The following is a 27,672-nucleotide window of genomic DNA, read 5'->3' as shown; positions in this document are numbered from 1 at the left end:
ATAAAGTACCTCCTTTTGCAAAGTATAAGGATATTATGAGTCACAGAGAAGTTCCATGACCATAAAAAAGCATGAGATTGAATTCTTATTTAATATAAGTGTCAAAATGAATGATCAATTCATCAGAATTAATTGATCCATGTTATAATGATCCTCTTTGTATCACTTAAGAGATATTTGAGGTTCCCTCTGTGTGTAACTGATATTGGATTGAGCATCCTCTGTGGTATGGAGTAGGGTACGACGTTACCAAACATACGGTCCTACCCCATACCACATGGGCTGCAAAAAACATTTTGAAAGCCCATGTAGGGAAATCTACATTTACTGAAACAACTAAATCACTGTCTGTCAGGATTTGTAGGCAAAGGGTGAATCAGAATGAGTGGGCAATTTTAAAAGCCGACGGTTTTGAAGTTTAGTCCAAAGAGATTTAAGTTGATCAGTTTTATTAAATTCAGTGAACAAAATCTGCAACTAAAGGGAGCGACTCAGCAGTTTTATTATTACATGCTGTTAATAAAGATTCCCCTTGAACATGAAATTTAATTTTATGTTATTAAATCATAAACTATTGCACACCCCACTGTGAGTCAGACTGCTCAGCAGATTCCTCATGAAGCAGCTCATTACAATATTGTACTTGTCATGAACTCATCAAGGATTAATTACATTGAATCGTTTTTTTTAATTGGGGGGGCATACCAGCAATCATTCCATTGTAATATTTCATTATTTTCAGGATTACGCTTTAAATATCTTAACTCCCTGATCTTTACATTCTCACATTCATGTCATAAAACTAACATTGTGATATGGCCCAATGTGAGTGATTAATGCTTAGATAAAGAAGAATTTAGTAGTGGCAATACTATTAAGCAAAGAGGTTAATGCTTTGAAATCAATGTTGGAATGTAATTCTCATGATGCTGCACATTATTTCCCTGGTAACGTCATGGCCGCCCTAGACTATATAAAAACATATTTAACTAATTTGGGTTAAAGAATATATCTATCTCCTTTTGAGCTTGTCTACTTGATAGAATATAAGTTAAAAGCAAAGTAAAATGCATAAAAGTCATAATTAAATTTAGAAACTGTATGTCTAGTAGGATTTTTATGAATCCAGGTCATGATATTGTCACAATCTGTATAGTAGAAACATTGTGGGTGGCTTGGAGGATAACACTCTAAAGGGAGGGAGGTAATTAAAATCACAAGTGTTGCTTAAAATGGCTTTAGTGCAAATGTTTAACGCTGCTCGCAATGTAAAATAATTCTCTGGCAAATATTACATTGCTCATTATCGCTAAACAAAGGTTAGCATTGACACTTGGAGTTTCGTGAAATCATTTGTCTCAAAAAACATTTTGGCATTTGAGACATTTTATTACATACACTGCACACGTTCACCAAAGCCATTGGTTAGGAAACTTTGTGAGGAAGTCGTTAAAGTCTGAAATCAGTCAAAAAGGACACAATGAAAATCTTGGCCACTAATGTTCCCAATGGTTAAAGTGAAAGTTTTTTGTGCTAAACATATTACATTGCCCCATTAGTGAACCCCTGCCTAATCCTGTCTTCACCAATACCCTTTAGGAGCTTAATGCTGAAAAGTGACATGGAGAACCTAAACACAAATTCATCAGAGTTTTAATTTAAAAAATGTGTTTTTTCATAATAAATTTCGATTGGTCGAATTTTGAATTTATGGAAGTTTTAAAAACTCAACATGTATTCGAGTTAGGCCTTTGATAAATGTGCCTCTATATTTTGTGATTTGGCATTGCTGAATATTGTATGATGTTGTATAATTGGTTCTTTTGGTGAATGAAGTATCTTTATCGAATCATGTGTCCTTAATAGTGGACTGTTTCCTGATATGAAATAGCTGAGCGAGAGATCCATTCCTAACACCAAATACACTGATGCTCTGGGACTGGGTAGTAGTTACTTACTGAAACGACTGCTAGGCTCTCCAGTAAGCGAGTGGTGTATGTCTTTGAGCCAGTATTGTTCCTTGGTAAAAATCCCCATGTAGACTATTGCAAACCACTTGCTTAAATTTATAATCCATGGTGTTTGGTATTTTTTTTTTTGTATCAGGTTAATCCACACATCATTAAAGACAAAATGAAGATGCCCACTAAATCCTCTTTGTTCTGCCACTAAAGTGATAAAGTGTTGTGTACCCTGTTTGGAAACTTAATTACATATTTCACGGGACTGTCCAAAGTTAAAACCATTCTGGATTCAAGCATTAAATATAATTTCATCAAACACTAGAATGCAGTTGCTACCAGATTCTACAGTTGCATTATGGTTTATTAATGTGCTTCCTGAACCATGTTTTGTTTTAGTGGTGCATTTCAAATTGGTGCCTCATGCTGGAATAAGCCATTTCATGAAGGTGAAATCTGTCAGCGACTTCTTCTTTGGCGAAATGGAAGTTCTTGTTTTGATTGAAAGTTAATCCAGTAATCTGGATCTTCGTCTGACATTGGGATAGCAGATACCATCAAGTCTTCAAAATTGAGCAGTGTAAAGGTGTTCTCTGCCACATCACCAATCTGACCAATGTAACAGAAAATAAAACAATTACATGCTGGCTGTGACTTAACCTTACACAGTTCCTAAAATTAGGTTTTGCTTGCATGTGAAGAGGAAAGTTAGGCCATCAACGGAATATGAGCCCCTACTAAAAGCAAAAGTCATTTTACACCTTGAACCTTCTTAAGGAGCTTTCTCTTCTACTACTTGAAAGATCTTCCACTAGAGACAATTTTCACATTATTACAGTCACAGTAATAAAGGTATAGAAAAATATAGCTGAAAATCACCAGAAAGCAAGGCTGATGATTATAATAGGAATGCATACAACTACATATTGCCTACAGTTGCCCAACAGTTACTTCTGTAACATTCAAAAGTAGTATTTTCCAAATGTGCTTATATGTTAAGATACTGTACAAATACTTGAAATTCTTTTTTTTAATAACTTTTTTGTTTAACAACTTAATTCCTCACGTTTGTATAAATTAACTACGCATTGCTGCCAATACTCTTTATACTGTAAGCCCCCGTGAGCAGGGTCCTCTAATTCTCCAGTTTGGACTGTTACAGAGCACCCTGAAGCTGCAGAGGATAAGTGACAGGTAGTAGGGGATATTTACAGTGAGCTGCAGAAATTTGTGTGGAGCTTACATGTACTGTCCCTCAGTTCCATCAATGAAGGGACAAACATTGCCACAAATGCCCTTTATCCTGATCACAGCCTTCTAATCCTACTGTTTTATTCTCTAACCCTTTATTGTAATAAAATGATTATTAACTGCTGAAGTTATAGAAATATATAATGATGATGACATTGCTGTTTAAAGGAATTGTTAAGTGTCAAAATAAAAACTGGGAAAACAGATAGGCTATGCAAAATAGAAAATGTTTCTAATATAGTTAGTTAGCCAAAAATATAATGTATAAAGGCTGGAGTGACTGGATGTGTAACATAACAGCCAGAACACTACTTCCTGCTTAGCAGCTCTCTTGGTTTACACTGATTGGTTACCAGGCAGTAACCAATCAGTGACTTGAGGGGGGGCACATAAGTCATAACTGTTGCTTTTGAATCTGAGCTGAATGCTGAGGATCAATTGCAAACTCACTGAACAGAAATGTCCCATGTGGCCCCCCTTCAAGTCGCTGACTAACTCAGAGTTATAGAGCTGAAAAGCAGGAAGTAATGTTCTGGCTATTATGTTACACATCCAGTCACTCCAGCCTTTATACATTACATTTTTGGCTAACTAACTATATTAGAAACATGTTTTATTTTGCACAGCCTATCTATTTACACAGTTTTTATTTTTACATTGAACTGTTCCTTTAAGCCACAAGAGTTCCCTTTAATCTTTCGCTTTATCCTTCACTACAGACCTCTATTATTAATACAGTAAATTACACATTTGCAATAAGTCATTCTAAGCACCCCAACTGCCAGTAATGCAGATTAACACCTTCACTGCTGCAACTAAGGACACTTTACATAAATGGCAAGTAAATTCCTGCATAATAGCTTAGACTGTTTACAATTAAGTTATAAGGAGTGTTCACATAATTTACCACTCAAGGTTAAAATATACTTGTAAAAACCTGTCATTATTTTTATGGTGCAGTTTTTATTTCTAAATAACACTTTTTACACTGAAAATAATTCACTCTATGCTGTAAAATTTAATTCCTAACCCAAGTGTATTTTTATAGTTGTAATGCTGATGCATAGGCTGCCAACTCAGGTCATTTTGTTTGGTCATGTGCTTTCAAAAAGAGCCAGCACTTTAGGATAGAACTGATATCAGACAGGCTGTTGTTTCTCCTACTCAATGTAACTGAATGTGTCGCAGTGGGACATGGATTTTTACTACTGAGTGCTGTTCTTGTTTCTACCAGGGAGCTGTTATCTGGTTACCTTCTATTGTTCTGCTGATGGGCTCCTGGGGGGGGGGGAGGTGAAGGGTGGTATCACTCCAACTTAAAGTGTAGCGGTAAAGCGTGACTGAAGTTTATCAGAGCAGTCACATGACTGGGGTCACCTAGGAAACTGACAATATGTCTAGTATCATGTCTGATTTCATAATTATATAAAAAAAAAAATCCGTTTGGAAAAATGGATTTCTGTGCAGAAGTTTGCTGGAGCAGCACTATTAATTGATGCAATTTGAAACAAACATGTTTTCCCATGACATTATTAGGGATGCACCGAATCCAGGATTCGGTTCGGGATTCGGCCTTTTTCAGCAGGATTCGGAATCGGCCGAATCCTTGTGCCTGGTCGAACTGAATCCTAATTTGCATATGTAAATAGTGGGGAGGGTGGGATTTCACATGACTTTTTGTTACAAAACAAGTAAGTAAACCAATTTTTTCCACTTTTTCTTTCCCTGCCCCTAATTTGCATATGCAAATTCGGTTCAGGATTCGGCTGAATCTTCCAAGATGGATTTGGGGATTCGGCCGAATCCAAAAGTGGATTCGGTGCATCCCTAGACATTATACCTTTATGAAAAACGAGGAGTTAAAAAAAAAAAAAACATTATATTTTAGGAGACAGAAACAGCATAATGTAGGCTTTATACCATCCTGAACCGTTACATGTAAATAACGTATCAGGATTCAGATGGAACAGGTTCAGTTTAATGTGAAGGATGCAGAATTCTATTTTTGGATCGGTAAGGCACAATAGGAATAATGTTATCTTGTATCGTTAAAGGACAAGGAAAGTCTAAAATAGAATAAGGCTAGAAATGCTGTATTTTGTATACTAAACATAAGCATGAACTTACTGCACCACAAGCCTAATCAAACAAATGATTTATGCTTTCAAAGTTGGCCACAGGGGGCTGTCATCTTGTAACTTTGTTAAACATCTTTGCCTGACCCTGACCCTGCACATGCTCAGTGTGGTCTGGGCTGCTTAGGGATCGTCATAAACAAAGCTGCTTGAATTCTGCATGGCTGGTAAGTAAGGCGGGGGCTCCCCCTGCTGTTCATAAGTATGATTGTTTCCCTGCTCAGCAGTTAGGGACCGTCTGACTATTCCTATCCACAGCAGTAAATGAAGGGAGAATTTCACTGCATTCAGTCAGGTTTCTTATAAAAACTGTACACATTTTTTAATTAAAGTATATTGGAGATAGGTTTCTTTTTCATTAAAGAAAGTAGAAATGGGATTTTATTTTTTTGCCTTTCCTTGTCCTTTAAGTGAAACAACTATATTTGTGTTTAGGATCCTAGGAATAATGCAGCAATTATTCATATTGGGTTCAAGCTTGATGCATATGATATACAGTATGTTCTTATAGCATTTATTAATAAATCTGAGAAGCATGTAATTCTAAATAGACCATTATTTATACTTCACCTTGGGACTCTGATGCTGTAGATGATCCAATTCTCCCAAAGCAACAGCAACATGGTGCTGGTTATCTAGCAGAATTTCCTACAAAAAATGAAAATCTATTTAAATTTTATCTTTGGGTGAACCACAGCGGCCAGAGTTGTGGTGATTTTTTGATGTTACAATCTAAAAAAATAACTATACATTCTTTCAGCACTACAGAGACAGCTACTATAAAATGGCATATTAACATGTTTTAAAAACAATTAAGCAGGTTTAATAATATAATAAGCCAATGACAGCTTTGGAAGGGGCAAGATCATCTCGGGACACTTATATGCAAATCAGCCGAGGCATGTGCATATCTTCACTGTGTCCCACATCCCTAACCCAATATACACAATATACATTGTGTTAGTCCTGAAAAGAAAGTTACATAGTTACATAGTTAAATTGGGTTGAAAAAAGACAAAGTCCATCAAGTTCAACCCCTCCAAATGAAAACCCAGCATCCATACACACACACCTCCCTACTTTTAATTAAATTCTATATACCCATATCTATACTAACTATAGAGCTTAGTATCACAATAGCCTTTGATATGATGTCTGTCCAAAAAATTATCCAAGCCATTCTTAAAGGCATTAACTGAATCAGCATCACAATATCACCCAGCAGTGCATTCCACAACCTCACTGTCCTGATTGTGAAGAACCCCCTACGTTGCTTCAAATGAAAGTTCTTTTCTTCTAGTCTAAAGGGGTGGCCTCTGGTACAGTGATCCACTTTATGGGTAAAAAGGTCCCCTGCTATTTGTCTATAATGTCCTCTAATGTACTTGTAAAGTATAATCATGTCCCCTCGCAAGCGCTTTTTTTCCAGAGAAAACAACCCCAACCTTGACAGTCTCCCCTCATAATTTAGTCTTCCGTCCCTCTAACCAATTTAGTTGCACGTCTCTGCACTCTCTCCAGCTCATTTATATCCCTCTTAAGGACTGGAGTCCAAAACTGCACTGCATACTCCAGATGAGGCCTTACCAGGGACCTATAAAGAGGCATAATTATGTTTTCATCCCTTGAGTTAATGCCCTTTTTTATACAAGACAGAACTTTATTTGCTTTAGTAGCCACAGAATGACACTGCCCAGAATTAGACAACGTGTTATGAGATCCTTCTCATTTAAGAAAACTCCCAACACACTGCCATTTAGTGTATAACTTGCATTTATATTATTTTTGCCAAAGTGCATAACCTTGCATTTATCAACATTGAACCTCATTTTCCAGTTTGCTGCCCAGTTCAAGTTGAACTAATGCAAGATTTTCTTTCAGCCCCGACGTAACCACCAAATTTAAAATATTGTCTGTTTCTTTGCTGCTAGGCATTGGTTTGTATCCAGATTATTTAACGGGTTATTTACTAAAGTCCGATATTTTCTGGTTGGAGTTATCATGAAGATCATGTAGAAGTCAATGGCAGATGTCCCATTTACTATTAGAAAATATAATGATCTGCGTTGGGTTTTGTACAATACTCTGAATAATTCTTGGTTTTCAAGGAATCAATCCAAAAAACATTGTACGATTCAGAATTTTTCAAGATTTTAGGGTCTTTTACCGCACCAGATTTTGAGTTAATTTATTGATAAATAAGATAAAAATGTGGATTACAGTTTGGTCGAAGTGTTTTAAAAAAATAATGAGAAATTTCGGATTTTAGTAAATAACAATGTGTATGTGCAAGATTTCAGATGGCGCATAATAACACAAGAGGAAAAGCTGCTTTCAAAGATGGCAGGCACAGCTAGGAAGGACCCAGAGAAGTTGTGACGAGTGCAGCGATCAGGTGCTTTTTATAAGAAGGAAAATTTTGGTATATTTAAAAATCGGAGTTAGAAATTGTTAGTACTTTATATTTGTTTAGTGGATCAGTTTGATCATTATTGGTGCCCTTTAAACCTGCCAGCAGTCAACAAAACGATAACAGTTACAAAGGAAAATAAAGAAAAATGAATGTCATTAGGCATTTAACTGTTAATATTAATGGAAACTTTGAGGTGTGCCAGCCCTTTGTGCCGTATAAACGACCAGAGCACATTAATTTTCTAACTTCTTAACCTAAAATTATATTAAGATTCATATAGTGGACTGTCCAATAGAAATTCTAAATTACTCAAAACAACGTGCTTTATCAAAGCGTGGATTTATGCATGCATGACTGCGACCGCAGGCCCACATTTAATTTACTTTTTTTTTAGAAGAAATCATACATAAGAGAAGGTTGGAACATTAGGGAAAGGTGGTAATTCATTCTCATTAAAACATATATTATATAACATGAGTTATTGGACCAGGGAAATATTTTTAAAGAGAAGGCTCTGTAAGGAATAGAAAACTATGAATTTCTTTCATTAGGAAGCATGGACCAAAAATTGGCCAAATTTCAAGCTCTGCTGAACATGTAATGGACAAATAGTTAGAATTGATTAGTATTTAAGAACAAGTTAGTATTTTCCAGTGGAAGTATTGACGTAAATGAATAAACAGTGGGTGAGGCTAAAAGAGACAATGTCAAAACGTTTAACAAAGCTAACATTAACTTCTAAAGAAATCATCCAACTCACTTTATGTAATGGCAGAGCCCAAACGTACTACAGGGGAGGAAAAAACTGGCTATTTAAATTGATCCTACAATAAAAGGTACAGGTTTTACAAATCAATAAATTTAAAAATGAATATGAATATTTTTATTACTGCTTACAATGTAAAAGAAAAAGGGTGACAAAAGACAGATGGTTTATGCTACAGTGGTGTCTTCTAAGTTTTTAAGCCATTTACCATTTTCTATATTTTTATATGAATGTGACCTAAAACATCATCTGATTTAAGTGCTAAAAAGTAGATGAACTAAACCTAGTTAAACAAAAATATATTTGGTGATGTATTTATTGAAAAAAAATAAATCCAATAACACATCGGTGTGGCAAAAGAAAGTGAATTATGCTCTAAGTATTTGGCGTGACCCCTCTATGTGCAGCAATAACTGCAACTAAACTTTTATGGTAACTGTTGATCAGTCCTCCACATCAACAAATATTAACCCATTCCTCCATTTTAGCTCTTGGATGTTGGTGGCTGTTGGTGAACTGATCTCTTTAGGCCTTTCCATTTGAATTGGATGAGGGTCACTACCAAGCCATTGCAGAACAACTTGTGTGTTTAAGATCGTTGTGTTGCTGCATGACCCACTGTCTCAGATGGCTTGATATTTTAACTTTAGAATTCTCAGGTATAGTTCAGAATTCATTGTTTCAAGAATCATGGAAAGCAGTCCAGGCCTAGATGCAGCAAAACAGGCCCAAACCAATACACTCCCACCACAATGTTTTACAGATGGGATAAGGTTCTTAAGCTGTAATGCAGTGATTTCTTTCTCCAAATGTAATACTCCTCATTTAAGACAAAACTTCTATTTTAGCTTCATCCGTCCACAAAACATTCTTCTAGTATCCTTCTGGTTTGTCCACATGATCTTTAGCAGACTGTAGACGGTCAGCAATATTTTTGGGGGAGAGCAGTGGCTTTCTCCTTGCTACCCTGCCATACACATCACTGCTGTTCAGTGTTCTCCTGCTGGTGGACTCATGAACATCAACATTCACAAATGTGAGACAGGCCTTCAGTAGCTTAGAAGTTACTCTGGGTTCCTTTATAACCTCTAAGATGATTAGATGCCTTGCAAAGATAGTCAACCACATCTGGGTAGGATAACAATGGTCTTGAATTTCCTTCATTTGTACACAATCGGTCTAACTGTTGATTGGTGGAGTCCAAACTATTTGAAGATAGTCTTGTAACCTTTTCCAGCTTCGTGGCCATCAATAACGCTTTTTATGAGCCATGATACACATCCACAAATGTGTTATATGTGTGATTAAGCTTTGTTGGATCCCTGTTTCTTTAAATAAAACAGGGCACTGATTGTCATCCCATTGACAGAAGACACCAGAGCAAATTATATGATAATCCTAAGGATTCACTTCCTTTTGCCATACGTAGATATGTTTTTGTTTGTTTCGCTAGGTTTTCTTCATGCACTTTAGGACTTGTTTGGTCATATAAATATAGAAGATTTTAAAGGGTTCACAAACTTTCAAATACCAATGTATGTCAGAGTTGGGTGGGCTCAAAGAGTGGTAAAGGCGGTAGCAAGTGGAGCGTGGGGTGGAAGTGGAACTAGTAGGGTTTTTGCAGAAATTTTCTAGTTTGCTTTCTAGTGACTGCTAGGTTAAGACAGTGGAAAAGTATTTGTGGAGTGAGGCACAACATTCTATAGAAGACTAACAGTTGTTGATGGGTGTGAGCATAACTAAGGTGTTGTAACTAAAGCTAAAAAGTTGCATTACTTGTTGTTTTCTTAGATTTCCTATTTACACTTCTGTCAAACAGGAGCATCCTCTGTTGCCTTTGCCTTTCTGTCTAGCCCAACTCAGAGGAGTACTGGTGGTGCTAATCAGTGATATCAGTATAGCTGGACAAACCAGATATAACATTCCTTAAATAACTAGACAGATTTCCCATTTTAAAGGATATTGGCAGAGTCCATGAACTTTAGAACTCTTTAAATGCGTGGTTTAGATGTGCCTAACCACAAGGACATTAAAGAACCCCAACACTGAAGTTAACTCAATAACTTCATATCTTTCTATCTTGACCAGACCTCTCCCTGGTGCCAATAGTAATGCACATACTGTATCAGTGTGATGTGGGCGCTTTAAATACCAACTGGGCATTTTTATTTACTCAACATGACATTCTGTGCATGGAAAGGAGAAAAACTCGGTGTATGGAGCTTAGGGAAACAGCTTTGGAGACATGTTTTTGTAGTCAGATGCACATTTGGCTAGTACAGCAGCCCTATGCAAACTCAAATATTGCCAAACCCAAATGTAGAACAGTAAAAGTGCTGCATAGAGATGAGACTGGTTACTAATGGGCAGACTTAAGAAATGTGTTAAAATGAATCCAATACTCATCTTACATCATTATTTTGATGTTACTATGAATCATTAGTAATCACAAAATGATGGGAAATAACCTACAGTAAGGTAAATAATATTTCCATATCTTGCTAAGACATTCTTTTTGTGACCATAAGAATTATTTCTGCACCAGAATTATGGACAGGACATTCATACCTTATTTGCATTATTGTTTTTGGAATAAACAGAGAGCTGCTAGTCCTCATGTGTCAGCCCTCTGCAGAGACATTTAATTACAACTTTCCTTGATGTGAAGCTGTAGACCACTTGTGCAAGGAGATTATGCTACACGCTCACAGAATGCATATTGGGTTATAAAATTGTCTACAACACCAAGATTATGAATGGTGCTTGGTGCTCTGGGGCCCAGATACAGGAACAGGGACAAGGTTTTAAGGTTTAGTTTTCTAAAATATTTAAATCCTTTTATTTGTTTTTCCCAAAGTAATTTCTGCAGTTCTCGAGAATTGGCTGCTGAAAGCTGTATGGGAGATTACAAGTGGTATCATTTACATGGTCATTCGCTTGGAAGAAAGCCCTGAATTAAGCAGCACAGGCATTTCTTGCAGCACTTCCACTACAATATAAACAAAGACAAGATTTTATCTTCTCGTTTTTAAGAATCTTTGTGATTTTTTTTTCTCTTTAATAACTTTGCAATCAATAATACAATGATTTTCACTTGCGTTCATTTTATGATGTTCTGCAGCTGGTTTATTGCTACAGAAATATTAAATATTCATACATCTGAACGAAAATTTCTATTTAAACTTTTAATGCATTTGTTTATAGCAGTATTATACAGTAAAAAAAAAAAAAAACTATTTGTTCATTTCTGTAATGCATAGATTGCAACTCAAGTCAATAAAGACCCTAAATAGAATTTCAAAATAAACATCTGTAAAGATCAGGTTTGACTAGGGCTAAAAATGCCATATTTTATATACTGAACTTATTGCACCAGCCTAAAGCTGCAGCTTGTCAATAGCAGCAATGATCCAGGACTTCAAACTTGTCACAGGGGGTCACCATCTTGGAAAGATCTGTATTAATTATTAATCAGCCTTGTATTGTGACATTTCTATTCTATATGTACTGTATATTGTGAGTGGGTCCCTAAGTTCAGTAAGTGACAGCAGCACAGAGCATGTGCAGTGAATCGGCAGAAAAGAAGATGGGGAGCTACTGGGGCATCTTTGGAGACACAGATCTTTACTGCTAAAAGGCTAATGTACAACATTTCTAGCCTACTTCTTTAGTTAACCATCTCCTTTAACGCTATGAATGTTTGCAGCTTGTGAGTTTTTTAATACCCAGAAATCCCCACAATATTTCCATACATTTTATATTGTATGCTGTTGACTTAAAAAGCCAACAGCTCCAGAAGTTTTATTGCGCTCTGATTCTGCTGTACATTTCTCGAGGCAACTTCGGAAAACGAACCGCCGCGTGTGATTAGCGCCAGTGTTTTTTCATTTTAGCAGGCACAGTGTCAGGGAAGGCGTTTGGGGGGATTGATCGCCGCAAAAACGAGGCGATTAGTCGCCAGGCGACCAAATCTCCCCAAAATGCCCTGCGTGGCCTGACCCTAAAGGGTGCATGGGTATTAAAGGGATAACGATAGGAAATGCCAAAAGTTACAGATGCAATAGCAAGTAAAACTGCTAAACTAAACCTTTAATTGACAGATTTATCAAAACGTCTGAGGGGAAAAAAATGGGCTAGAAAAAAAATGCAGAAAAAGCGCAAGTGATTGTTTAAACACAAAAAAAAATAATTACGTTTGCATTTTTTCACTTGTGAAAATCAAATATTTCTATTCATTTTCAATACCCAATGCTCTTGTGCTTGTCCAATGGCCAAGCCTGTAAGGAGCAGTTTTATTTATCATATACATTTTTACTTTTTTCCCAGTAAATTGGTAAAATAAAGTTGTTAAAGAATATGCTCACAGACTTCTAAACAAGTTCAACAGCTTTTACTTGATGTGTTTTTATGATGAATTTTCACTTTAATATATCCTGACTATTCATGATTTGAGAAAATACTTACATATTTTTTTTATATCCCCAAGTTTCACCGTGATTTCCTTGAATCACAGCCTGAAGAAAACTGCAGTTTTGCTAATCTGCCCCCGATGAGTTAGGTTAATAGAAATTTGGATTTGAGAAAAAAAAAACATAAGCGCAAACAAACCCTGAAAAAAGACTTTTCACATTTTTCCCCGCAAACACCAGCTTATTTATGAGAAAACTTGAAACAAATAGTGGCTTCCGTGGTCTGTAGCGATGAATATTCAATGAGGCCGAAAATCTTGAATGTTTTAATAAACTGGGTAAATAAAGTTGAAAATTCCCATTGAGTTCTGTAGAACCTCAGCAGGGTTATTTTTTCTGGTGACTTGAAACTACAACATTAAAAGTACAGCTCTGAAAAATACACTAAAAAATATGAATACCTCAAAAAACTATAACATATTTAGTTTTTCTGAAAATTTCTACCTAAAAAAAAAATCCAAAAAGGAATTAGCATTTCCAGATTTAAGGATAATTCAAAAAGTGTGCTATGATTCAAGGTTTGGCTTTCAGCATTCAGAATAAATCATACTTCTCATGGACCATGACTGAAATTCAATTGCTTAATTGTAGTGTTATATTTAGAAAGAGGCACGTTTGCTTATATTTCTATATAATTTGTACATCTCAATCTACATGCAATCTCTTCTCCGCATAGAGCTGCACAACAGCAGTATCCTCTATGTAAATGAGCAGCCTAATCCTTTTACAGAATATTTTGGAAAAAATATAACATTTTTCTATAAAGGAGATGAAGTTGTTATTATTATTTCTGCATGTGGCCAAAATACCACACTCCTTCCCATAATTGAATGCATCAAGTTAGTAATATCTGTGCCAGTCCCATACATACAGTAGCATGCCTAGAGCTGTGGTTTTTTGGGTCCATTTTTCTCATATCACCCCCAGGTACACAACTTTCTATACACAGAAAGTGCTGCATTGCTGCTGCAACCAAGATACTTACCAGTTCGTACACATGCGAAGTACGTAACTATATTATATAGTTATTCTATTATACAGTATAAAAGACATTGATCTGTCTGATGCCTGGTTGGCACAAGTGGTGTTTAGGAGGGCAATATATTCTCTCTTTTTTTTTTAACCCCCCCTGCTGCCAACCCAGAATCACCTCCAGACCAAGACACCCCAATGAGCAAACTGAGGTTGGGGAATGCACTGCTGGATGATGTTGCAATGGCTGATTCTGTCAATGCTTTTAAGAGGCGTTTGGATGTTTTCTTGGACAATCATAATATCCAAGGCTATTGTGTAGGGATGCACCGAATCCAGGATTCGGGATTCAGCCTTTTACAGCAGAATTCATCAGAATCCTCCTGCCTGGGCGAACCAAATCCTAATTTGCATATGCAAATTAGGGACGGGAGGGAAATCTCTTGGCTTTTTGTCACAAAACAAGGAATTAAAAAATGTTTCCCCCTTCCTTCCCCTAATTTGCATATGCAAATTTGGATTTGCAAAATCTTTCGCTGTGGATTCGGTGCATCCCTACTATTGTGATACTAAAATGTACACTTAGGATAGATATTGGTATATATAGTTCATGTGTGTGTGTATGGAGGGTCAGTATGACTGTGCTTCTGGAGGGGATGGACTTATGGACCCTGTGTAACTATTCTGATTGTCAAAATTATTTGTGGTATTTAAATACTCAAACACAAAAATCCAGTACCTCAAATGTCCATGTTTCCTCTTCATCATCCAAAAACATTTTGGTCTCTTTGTAAATTTTGCCTATTTCCATAGTTACAGGCGATACTTCAAACTCAATCCGTTGCAGGTTAAATCCTAGTCCAACCCCAATGGCTTTTATAAAGCTTTCTTTGAGAGCCTGCAAATACAAACACATACACAATGCCAAAATACAATCTACGCACATACATTATTTACTATCCTTCCCTCATATCTTAACATTAACATATCTGTTCAGTCAACCCTATAAATGTTTCACATTCTGAAATTAATAATGCATATAATGTTGTCAGCCAACTAAAGAATTGAATCCACATTAGTTGGCTTCAAAGAGTGCACACTTTTTCCCTAATAAAGTCCGTAAACATATTTCTGTCTCCAGCATTTAACATGTAAATGAAGTCCAAAACCATATTAACACTGTACGTTCTTTTCTTTTTATTTCAGCCACCTGCAGAAGAGAATATAGTTCCTGCTCAGTTTAAGGTTCCTCTGTGTTTAGCTGAGAACCTCTCCCATACTGATGGCACATTACTGTTTCTCAGTTTGTATTGCAACTGGCTTAATGGGCCTCATTTACCATGGGCATTTTTGCATCAGGGCAGTCACCTACAGCAAATAGATTTGAGCAGCCTACTGCAAGACAGAAAGACATTCTAGCTCAGCTATTTAGCACTGCACAGGTGCAAAGCTGCACCAGTGTTCCTACATATGATCTGCTGTGTGCAATCTTCACCTTAGCTTACGTTACAATTGGTTTTCATTATTTATTTTTTTATAGTTTTATAGTTATTTGCCTTTTTCTTTTGACTCTTTGCAGCTTTCAAATGGGCTTCGCTGACTCCCTTCTAAAAAACAAATGCTTTGTAAGGCTACAAATACAGTACATAGTAACATAGTAAGTAAGGTTGAAAAAAGACACACGTCCATCAAGTTCAACCTTTTAGTTTTTTGTTTTTTTTAATCTGTCTAACTGCCAGTTGATCCAGAGGAAGGCAAAAAAAAAAAAACATCTGAAGCCTCTCCAATTTGCCTCAGAGGGGGAAAAATTCCTTCCTGACTCCAAAATGGGACTAGTCCCTGGATCAACTTATACTATGAGCTATCTCCCATAAACCTGTATTCCCTCATTTGCTAAAACATCACCCAACCCCTTCTTAAAGCTATCTAATGTATCAGCCTGTACCACTGATTCAGGGAGAGAATTCCACATCTTCACAGCTCTCACTGTAACAAACCCCTTCCCAATATTTAGGTGGAACCTCTTTTCTTCTAATCAGAATGGGTGACCTTGTGTCAGCTGGAAAGACCTACTGGTAAATAAAGCATTAGAGAGATTATTATATGATCTCCTTATATATTTATACATAGTTATCATAGCACTCCTTAAGCGCCTCTTCTCCAGCGTGAACATCTCCAATTAAGCCGGTGCATGACTTTACATTTATCAACATTGAATCTCATTTGCCACTTAGCTGCCCAGATTGCCAGTTTGTCAAGATCATGTTGCAAGGATGTCACATCATGGATGGAATTAATTGGGCTGGATAGTTTTGTGTCATCTGCAAACACTGATACATTACTTACAATACCCTCCCCTAAGTCATTAATAAACAAGTTAAATAAAAGTGGACCCAATACCGAGCCCTGGGGGACCCCACTAAGAACCTTATGCCAAGTAGAGAATGTCCCATTAACAAACACCCTCTGTACCCGATCCTGTAGCCAGCTTCCTAACAGACCTTAGTTTAGAAAGCAGTAGTTTTTGGGGCACGGTATGAAACGCTTTGGCAAAATCGAAATAGATCACATCTACTGCTATTGTTACTTTTTATTACTGATCCTTCTATTCAGGCCTCTCCTATTCATATTCCAGTCTCTTATTCAAATCAATGCACGTTAACGAAGGGTAATTTGAACCCTAGTTACCAGATTGCTTAAGATGCAAATTGAAGAGCTGATGAATAAAAAGCTAAACAACTCAAAAACCACAAATAATAAAAAATTAAAACCTACTGCAAAATACTAAAAGTTATCTCAAAAGTTAAAAAACCCTTTAACTGCTAGCACACATGCATAATAATTTTAAATCAAAAGATGTATTTATGTTCTGTTTAGGAAAGCAGTACGTTTGGCCCAAAACCATAGTGCTTGACTTGATCTGGGCACGAAGGGTAAGTTGAGGGGGAGATTTAGACAGAAAAGATCCTCTAAATTCAGCCGGCCGATAAGAAGTGATCCTGCTGTTGGCCAGAAGAAATGGAATAACTGAAAAGCAGACATGCACTTGGTCCATAGACTGCTCTGTTGAAGTACCATATAGGTCAGCCTCTGTATGGCCACCTTAAAGTGATACTGACATGTTCCTATAAAAAAAGGAATGTGTCGGTATCAGTGAAAAGAAGCTGCATGCGTAATATAAGCAGCGCTCCCGAAAGCCGCTCGAAGCAAACCTGAGTAACAGTGACTTTCCAACACCATTAAATCATCTTCCTGAATTGTTTCAGTAACACTGGACTGGGGGCGTCGCAATCCCTCCATAAGCTGATTACAAATGAAAATAGGACTCCAGTCTATTGAGGGATCGCACTGCCCCAGCCCAGCATGACTGCAACAACTCAGGAAGCTGATTTAGGGTCTGGTCACACAGGCAGATTCGGGGATATTATTCGCCAGGCGACACATATCTTCTTCTTCGTGGCGAGTAATCTCCACGATCTGCCTTCTGCCAGCTAAAATGTAAATCGCCTGGGGGCAGGCACACGGAAGCTTTGTTTTCCGAAGTCACCCATAATTGCCTCACGAGGAAACTTCGGGCGACTTCGGAAAACTAAGTGCTCTGTGTGCCTGCCCCCAGGCGATTTACATTTTAGACGGCGGAAGGCAGATCAGGGAGATAAGTCTCCGTGAAGAAGAGGAGATTTGTTGGCCAGACCCTTAATGGTGTCGGAGGGTCGCCATTTCTAAGGTTGGCCGGGTTGGCGGCGGCTCCTCTGGTCCTGGCTGCAGTCTATAACAAAAATTTAAAAGGCCCTAGTTACCTTCAATCCCAGCTCCTTGATAAGCCATGTCCATGACAACAGCTGTGCAAAGCCCAGGAAACTTTCTACTGATCACGACAAGGACCAAAAATGTTTGGACAGTGTCATTTTGTCCACGCATTAGCCCGTCCCATCCGGTCCGTGGTGCAAAAAAAAGGTTGGGGACCACTGCCCATGTACATACTTCCCTAAGAGAATGAGGCTCTGCAACATTTTAAATTTCCACAATTAAAGACATTAACAAAGAACAATTTTTAGGTTAGTGGGCTGTCACTGAGAATAAACCACTTGTGTATCTATATAAGAAAAAATGTGTCTCCATGACTAAAGTTCTGGTTCTATCCAATTTAACAAATGGTGAAAAATTTCATTACGGCACCTCATTCTTCCCAATAAACCAAATGGTCTATATTCATTGGTCTACATTCTATTTTTTGAGTACCCTGTGTTCATGGGCACTTAAAGTTCTGTTTTTCATAAAAAAGGGCATTAACTCAAGGGATGAAAACTGGAGAGAGTGCTGAGACTAAATGCAACTAAATTGGTTAGAGGGATCGAAGACAAATTATGAGGGTAGACTGTCAAGGTTGGGGTTGTTTTCTCTGGAAAAAAGGCGCTTGCGAGGGGACATGATTACACTTTACAAGTACATTAGAGGACATTATAGACAAATAGCAGGGGACCTTTTTACCCATAAAGAGGATCACCGTACCAGAGGCCTCCCCTTCAGACTAGAAGAAAAGAACTTTCATTTGAAGCAACGTAGGGGGTTCTTCACAGTCAGGACAGTGAGGTTGTGGAATGCACTGCCGGGTGATGTTGTGATGCTGATTCAGTTAATGACTATAAGAGGGACTTGGATGATTTTTTGGACCGACATAATATCAAAGGCTATTGTGATACTAAACTCTATAGTTAGTATAGGTATGGGTATATAGAATTTAATTAAAAGTAGGGAGGGGTGTGTGTATGGATAATGAGTTTTCATTTGGAGGGGTTGAACTTGATGGACTTTGTCTTTTTTCAACCCAATTTAACTATGTAACTTAACTATGTAACTTACCCAGTGCCTGTAGAACATGTCCAGTCGGGCCCAATCGTTGTTCATACTCCTAATTGAGTTCCACTCTTTCTCCGTGAATTGCCGATTCATGAGTCGGAAGAATTCTTCAATCGAGCTGCTGCCTGTACAATTGCAAAGTTGATTTCCAACAAATTTAGAAAGTGATAATTTAATTAAAATGAAAGTAAAAATCAAAATGTCTAAAGCTAAATGGCTAACACCTGCAGAACCGAAAACCTGCTAGTAGGAAATGTAATGCACTTCTGTTATCCAGAAAGCTCCATTTTATCCAAATTTTTTAAAATGATTAAGACAGTAGCTTGTACTTGATCCAAACTAAGATATAATTAATCCTTACTGGAAGCAAAACAATTCTATTGAGTTTATTTAATATTTGCATGTTTACATGATTTTCTAGTAGCTTTCAGGTATGAAGATTCAAATGACAGAGCAGTTATCTGGAAAGCCCCAGGTCCAGAGCATTCAGTAAATTCAAGATTTTGAAAAGCCCATGTACCATTTTAAGCAACTATCAGTAGCCTGTACTTGAAGGTAACTTTGCTAGCATAAATCCATGAAATTGGAAAAACAACCCTAGTTTTTACATTTAATTAAAAAAAGAACCAGAGGAGGCAGTTGGTGCTCAACTTAACAGAGTTGTTCACCTTTCAGGTAACCTTTAGTATGATGTAGAGAGTGATATTCTGAGACAATTTGCAATTGGATTTCATTTTTTATTATTTAAGGTTTTTGCGTTATTTGGCTTTTAATTCAGCAGCTCTTCAATTTGCATTTTAAGCAGTCTGGTAGCGAGGGTACAAATTCCCCTAGCAACTATGCACTGATCTGAATAAGAGACTGGAATATGTACAGTAGAGGTCTGAATAGAAAGATGAGTAATAAAAAGTAGCAATAATAATGAACAGAGCATTTGTTTTTAGAAGGTGTCAGCGACACCCATTTGAAAGCAAAAAAATCAGAAGAAAAAGGCAAATAACTATAAAAATAAATAATGGAAACCAATTGAAAAGTTGCTTAGAACTGGCCATTTTATAACATAATAAAAGTTACCTTAAAGGTGAACCACCCCTTTAAAAGCACATTTGCCCTGGTTCTAAAGATAAGGAGGCACCCTTCCCAAAAATTGCAGGAAGGTACCTGTGAAGGAAAAATACAAGCAGGTAAACAGTTATACCCAGCATATTGTTCTCTCGGGATGGTGGTTTGGCAACTGTATCATCACCAACTTGTCATCTAAAGCCTGTTTTTGGAAATATTTTCACTTGCGCAACATTACTTATAAAAGGAGCATTTACATTAACCAAAAAAAAGTAAAAACTGAGCCTTCAGAAAGATGTTTTAACAAGTATTCCATATATTATTAACTACCCACATACAGCAATGTCCAAATAGAAAGCAGCTGTTCCATAAATTGTAGCGTGGAAGATGAAAAGATTTCAAACCCTGTAAAGTCACTGAGCAAGCATCAAGGGACTGGGGAAATCTGTCTGCAAAAAGCACTTTCCTGGGCATTTTCTGCCTTTTATTCTCTCTCCTGAGAAGAATCTCATTAAAAATTGTTTTAGTGCAGCTGGCCAGTCTCTGTGAAATAGAACATATGCAGGGTAAACACAGATTGCTGATGCCGATTCGAGATAAAAGGTTTACACCTTAGACACTTTTACAAGCCAAGATCTTTCTGCTTCAAAAACTGTCACAAGCAGCATCTTTATGTCATTCTCATGGAGGGCAGAGGAAATGATGAAAGAGGCGCACGGAAGGTTTTGGCATTAATGGAACACTGGCAAGGGAATGTTGTCTTTTGCACTTTCTAAAGTTGCTTAAAGAGCTGCAGGGTTGGCATTTCAAAAGCCCACATTTCAAAAGCCAAATGGTGCAAGTCAAACGTTCATTCGTGGAGAGAGGAAATAAAAATGAATTGCCCTACAGATTTCATTTCTTGCCCTTTAAGAAGTCTTCTTATCTCCTGCTTTTTAACCTGGAACCCTGCCATATTGATCTTATTGCAGAGGTTTTGAGACGCTTCAGGGACTAGTCTTGGCAGTCACAATTCATTTTGAAAGTATATATAAATTAAAAACATACAATTAATTTCATCTTCTTTTCTATTTTACTATATTGTTAGTTTTGCTTGATAGAATTTTTTCTGTAAATTGTGTGTGATCATTAACATACCCTTAATGTTATGAGGTAGATTCCTGCAGCGGGTCGGGTACATGCGGGTTACCGGCAAAAAGCTGCGGTACCCTGCACGTTACGGGCAAAAGTTCCGGGTTCGGGTATAGACGTGGGTCGGGCCATGGGTCTTCTCAATAGCGATTTTTACTCCTTTTTTCTGATCACGTCTACTTCCGATGATGGCACTTTCGGTTTACGACAGCACTTCTTGATTGTCAGCGGGTCGCGGGCCCGAGTTACGGATAAGGTACTTGTGGGTAAGAATGCGGGTTGCGGATACGGCTTACAAAATATGGACACGCGCAGGACTCTATCATGAGGGTCCCACACATAGTCTGCTACAGGATTCACAAGGTCCTCTACCAATCTACTTAGCCCTAGGCAGTTTAACTGGTGAGTTATCCACTTCCTACTAGGGATGCACCGAATCCACTATTTTGGATTCGGCTGAAACCCCGAATCCAATGAGAAAGATTTGGCTGAATACCGAACCGAATCCTGATTTGCATATGCAAACAATTTCTTACTTCCTTGTTTTATGACAAAAAGTCACTTGAGTTCCCTCCTTGCCCCTAATTTGCATATGCATATTAAGATTCGGTTCGGGCAGGCAATAGGATTTGGCCGAATCCTGCTGAAAAAAGGCCAAATCCCGAACCGAATCCTGAATTCGGTGCATTCTACTTCCTACTAACCAGAAGGCTCATACCGTGAGGAGTAGATGGTGAGACTATAACGAACAGTATGATATCCAAGGATGAAGCTAAATCACAGTCAATTTAGTGCAGGCCAAAGAGTCAAGTCAGACAGGGTCACAACTAGGGTTGCCACCCGGCCATATTTTACTAGGCCTAGCCGGTAAAACACCTGCCGAGGCCGGTATTGCAAATTTACCGGCAATTTAGTTGCCAGTATTTTGTAATAAACTTAAAAAAAGCCCTTGGCCCGCCCCCAATTCGCACAGAACTTACCTTTTTTCTTCCAAGCTTCTGGCTATTGTGTGTGTTGCTCCGTCCCCTTTTGTGTCACTATGTGTGTGGCCCCAGCCCCTTCCATCATGTACCGCCACCTTTTGTTCCCGCCCCCCAACTGGCCGGTAACATTTTTTTTGAAAAGGTGGCAATCCTAGTCACAACACAAATACAATACTTAAAAAAGGCTAGGTGTCTCGAACAATCCAACAAGCAGGCAAACAAAAACATTTCAAGCTTTGGCATGAGCTTTGTCACCAATGTAACTTTAGCTAATATGCACGGCGTTAAGATGCTAGCGCTACAGTATGGAGATGTAAGCACAAATCAGGACAGTGATACATTAAAGTGATACTGACACTAAAAAACTACTTTTTAAAATATGAATGTACATTTAGGGGCCGATTCACTAACTTCGAGTGAAGGATTCGAAGTAAAAAAACTTCGAATTTCGAAGTTTTTTTTGGGCTACTTCGACCATCGAATGGGCTAATTCGACCTTCGACTACGACTTCGAATCGAAGGATTTGTAGTAAAAATCGTTTCGACTATTCGACCATTCGATAGTCGAAGTACTGTCTCTTTAAAAAAAACTTCGACCCCCTAGTTCGCCATCTAAAAGCTACTGAAGTCAATGTTAGCCTATGGGGAAGGTCCCCATAGGCTTGGCTAACTTTTTTTGATCGAAGGATATTCCTTCGATCGTTGGATTGAAATCCTTCGAATCGTACGATTCAAAGGATTTTATCGTTCGATCGAAGGAAATATCCTTCGATCGAACTATCTGCGCTAAATCCTTCGACTTCGATATTCGAGTTCGAAGGATTTTAATTCCTAGTCGAATATCGAGGGTTAATTAACCCTCGATATTCAACCCTTAGTGAATCGGCCCCTAAAAGTTACCCATAGGTCATGTTGATTGTTTTTTTGCTGATAGGTTTGTTTTTGTAAGCAATTGTTAGTTGAAGTTCCTAAACCTGACTGTTTTGCCAACCCGACTCAGCCTGTCAGTTAAAGTTTCTAATACTATCGGACTCCTGCTGCACAAATATGGCAGCCCCCCTCATACAGGAACATGGGGCATCAGACAGGTAATGTAAAAACATTGTGCAAATACTTTATGGAAAAGTTATAAGTTGCTTTCAAAGGCAATAGTATGATGTAAAAAAGAGTTTAATTTCTGGTGTCAGTATCTCTTTAAGCTGTAACACATGCCTGAAGGTATGAACAGATGCCTCAGGTGCTGATTAATATTCTAACACTTAATCATAGGCTTGATGAAGTGTCCTTGAGGGACACAAAATGCTTCAGGCTTTTAGTTTTATACATAATGTAAAATAAAGACTTTTTTCTACTATTCATAATTTTGGCTACTGGATTCCATGGGCTGTTTGACTTGGTGTTCCGGAGTGGTGCCTGCCCGCTATCCAAGTTTTTCATGTGTTGCTCCCCTTTGCTGAAGGTCTGGGGCATGAGCAACCGGACCCACCATGGAAAGCAGTGAGCCTGTCCTTTTATCCAAACAATCCATGCTTCCTATGATTCTTAATTATGAGGTTTTTTTAACTCTATTAAATTCGAATATACACAAAATTGTACTGGGAGATTATTTAATCTAATTTGAATAAACTCGAATCCAGTTTTTTCCCCCGAAAAAAAATTGAATGTCAGGAAGGCTACAAAAAACAGCATAAAAACGGTCGCTGGACCTCTCCCATTGACTTATATATGAACTCGGCAGGTTTTAGTCAAATTCAAATTTTTAAAGGATCAAGGTTTGATAAATCTCGAAATTCGGATAAAAATTGGATTCAGGTTTGGATAATTCATAAGTAGAATTTGAGAGTTTTGACCATGAAAGAAAATTTGAACTCAAATTTTCAATTCAACCCTTAATAAATCTGTCCCATAGTGTTTGGTAACCATCTGTGGAGTGCATATTGGTTTCATAACTTTTCATTACCTTTTTGCATCTATAAACATACATTACATTTGCCAGTTATGGAATAACCTTAGGTACTGCTCGTTACAGCTAATACATTCCATACCTGTACTCATGGGTGTTTGTTAATTTCAAACAGGTTCTTAAAGGTATAGGTTCATACAACTACTGAAGTAATAACAAGAAAATCTGAATATGCTATTTTTAAATTCAATGGTGACTTCATATTTTCTCCTCCAGCAGCAAACAATGAGGTTTTCTACCTGCATTACCCCAGTGAAGCAATGCTATTGTAAGGCAGCGCAGTTAATTTAAGCAGGAATAATCTGAGATATTTTTAAGTAATTCATGGTGATTAATTATCACAGCCCTCCATTTATACAAAAACTGAAGCAAAACAAGGCTTACTCATTTCAAGTAAGGGACTTTATAATATGCTTAATTTCGATACTACAAGTAAATCGGACCCTGAAAATGAAACTGAAGAGCAACAGCACCACTTAGTGGATTTCAGAAAGCCAAAAATTGCACAACTGTTTTATACTCGCTCTCTCATGCCTCACAATACTGTGAACCTCTGCTAAAACCATTTATTGAGCTATACTATATGAGTAAACGTATCTAGACGTATCTAGACGTCTGTCTGTCCTTCAGGCATGATACCAGGCTTGTGTGCAGCTTCTTATATTTATACTAAAGGGAAAGAAAAATGTGTTAAACTTCCCTACACTCCCATTGCAGACTATAGAGGCAAATTCCCTAATCAGCGAAAATTCGCCAGAGACGGCTTCGCAGCCATCGCAACACTTCACGAGGAGTAAATTTGCTGGGACAACGCTATTTCACAAGTGCGAAGTTGCGTCCAGGGCGCCGAGCGAATTTTCTCTAGCGTTACTTTGGCAATCAAAGCGAAGATGCAATATAATTGCGGGAATTGATAAAGTTACATGGACATATAAGTCGAAGCAAATACATTACATTACAAGTCCAGGGAACCTTAAAAGGATACTGTCATGGGAAAACATGTTTTTTTTTTCAAAACGCATCAGTTAATAGTGCTGCTCCAGCAGACTTCTGCACTGAAATCCATTTCTCAAAAGAGCAAACAGATTTTTTTATATTCAGTTTTGAAATCTGACATGGGGCTAGACATATTGTCAATTTCCCAGCTGCCCCAAGTCATGTGACTTGTGCCTGCACAAGGAGAGGAATGCTTTCTGGCAGGCTGCTGTTTTTCCTTCTCAATGTAACTGAATGTGTCTCAGTGAGACATGGGTTTTTACTATTGAGTGTTGTTCTTAGATCTACCAGGCAGCTGTTATCTTGTGTTAGGGAGCTGCTATCTGGTTACCTTCCCATTGTTCTTTTGTTTGGCTGCTGGGGGGAAATGGAGGGGGGTGATATCACTCCAACTTGCAGTACAGCAGTAAAGAGTGATTGAAGTTTATCAGAGCACAAGTCACATGACTTGGGGCAGCTGGGAAATTGACAATATGTCTAGCCCCATGTCAGATTTCAAAATTGAATATAAAAAAAATCTGTTTGCTCTTTTGAGAAATGGATTTCAGTGCAGAATTCTGCTGGAGCAGCACTATTAACTGATTCATTTTGAAAATATTTTTTTTTCCCATGACAGTATCCCTTTAATAAATAAAATAGAGCTGTTATATTGCCCTACACATGAGCCCACTGTATAGTTTCATGTTCCATATGTTAGAAAATGTAGGGGGAACACAGTTACCCAAAAATATTTTTACGGACCTTTGCATGCTATCACTCTGAAAAAAGGAAAAGATCCCAGCGTTTTTTGGGAATTAGAAAAATTTTTGGACTAAAAGTTGAGGAAGTCCTATGCACTCCATGACACTTTACCTGGTATGAGCTGGCGAATTAAGTAATGTTAACTAAAATCCGCATCTTAGTAAATTAGGCTAAAATTCGCCTGGCGATAGAGTGCAAGCAACGCTAGAGTCCATCTCCTTCGTTAGCGAAGTGACACTTGCGCCCGTTAGGAAATCGGCGAAATAACATCACACTGGTGAATTTTCGCTATGTTAGTCACTTTGCCCTTTAGGGAATCTGCCACCTAGAATGCTAATAGATAGTGTAGGACTCACGTACAATGAAGGATCTTGGCGTGGCACATGAGCTTACATAATTTGGCCAAAATGTGGCAGGAACACCTCATTTTTTGTAATAATTATTTTTAAAGCACTCTGGGATTTGTGGTTTTGCAGGAAAGTTAGTCTCTTACATCAGATAGATAAGGTAACCTTGAGACCACAGTCCCAGAAGCCCTGACTCCCGAGGTAGCAAATGACTTCTCCACCTTCTTCTATTTCCCTTTCCTACTCATCTATGAAATCAGAGCAATGATGTTAAGTTAATTGGATGAATTAATGGTTCATTGATTAACCCGCTATTTACTGAAATCGGAACTAATAACAGTAATTAATAGAGAATAATTCACGTGTTTATAATTCATTTTCAAGTACGTTTTAATTTAACACTTAGTCACTTTAACCCGTAGGAGGGGAGGTTAATGAATTTATTTAATTGATTGCACTAGCACTTTTATGAAGTATATGCTTCTAATTAATTAAGCTCTGCACATGTGGACAATTAAGGTGATATCATTATTCAGCAATTTTAATTCTTAAAATCTGTACATAGATCCTCCAGCTAATTTTTTTAATAATCCACAATTGATTAAGAAGGGGTATCTTTTTTTCTAACCTACACACAATACGTACTGACGTGAGTCAGACTCCTTTCTTAATCAATTTTTGAAATATATTTGTAGATAGATCGCTCTCTCCACAGATACATATATTTCTTTCACCAAGTGCATGTATACATGCTAGGATACATCTGGACATGGACAGAGCTGTATAAAAATTTGCCTCCCAGGCCCGAGGGTTTCTAGTTTTGCTTCAGACTGCAGAGGTCTCTTCATTAGGAAGACTTTCATTGTAACATAAAATAAAAATTACGATATACCTGGCAAATCAGTTTTCATTATGTCCACTCCAACCTGCCGGTCCGGCTCAGCAGCAAGTACAGCATAGTCTCCTTGGTGGGACACGTTAAAGTTAAAACATGGATACTCGCTAGAACTTCCACCAGTGAGAAATGGCTTTCCTTTTCCTGTTCTTTCCAACAGTATTCTGTCCCAGGGTATCTGAAGCTTGTCTGCAATTACCTTTCTCATCAAAAGCCGACCAGCCTATGGAACAAAAGACAACAAAGCATTTATAAAAAAAAATCATTAAAAAAAATAAAAAAATGCTATGCCCTCCAAATGATCATTGAGAAAGAAAAATGCTCACTGAAAGCCTTTCTCAGCTTGCCTGATCATATAACCATATATTGTGACAATGTACTATTGTCTGGATTGGTTTTCAGAGGTGCTTGCTTAAAGGACAAGGAAAGTTAAACAAAAGAAGTAGTTAGAAATGTTGTACATTATGTTTGTGCTTCTGTTCCAGCCCAAGGCAACTACTGCCCTTTAGCAGTAAAGATCTGTGTCTCCAACGATGCCCCAGTAGCTCCCCATCTTCTTTTCTGCTGATTCACTGCACATGCTCTGTGCTGCTGTCACTTACTGAGCTTAGGGACCCACTCACAATATACAGTACACATAGAATAGAAATGTCACTATCTGTAATTAATACAGATAATTACTACATGGCAGCACAGAAATCAGTGCAATTAGCATCAGAATTTAATA

General features: G+C 37.7%; 1 protein-coding gene across 2 annotated transcripts in view; it reads right to left on the bottom strand.

The window, feature by feature from the left end:
- Nucleotides 1–432: 432 nt before the first annotated feature.
- aasdhppt.S (aminoadipate-semialdehyde dehydrogenase-phosphopantetheinyl transferase S homeolog) overlaps nt 433–27,672 on the bottom strand; it is a 32,281-nt gene continuing 5,041 nt past the window's right edge. Inside the window, 5 exon segments of one of the 2 annotated variants that reach the window (NM_001092914.1) lie at nt 2,308–2,570; nt 5,918–5,995; nt 14,707–14,865; nt 18,831–18,952; nt 26,943–27,168. In NM_001092914.1, coding sequence (NP_001086383.1) covers nt 2,421–2,570; nt 5,918–5,995; nt 14,707–14,865; nt 18,831–18,952; nt 26,943–27,168 — 735 coding nt within the window. In that variant the 3' untranslated portion in view covers nt 2,308–2,420. 2 annotated transcript variants of the gene reach the window in all.

Source organism: Xenopus laevis, chromosome 2S (assembly GCF_017654675.1).
Source record: "Xenopus laevis strain J_2021 chromosome 2S, Xenopus_laevis_v10.1, whole genome shotgun sequence".
Classification (NCBI taxonomy): domain Eukaryota; kingdom Metazoa; phylum Chordata; class Amphibia; order Anura; family Pipidae; genus Xenopus; species Xenopus laevis.
This window is presented reverse-complemented; position numbering and strand designations above follow the sequence as displayed.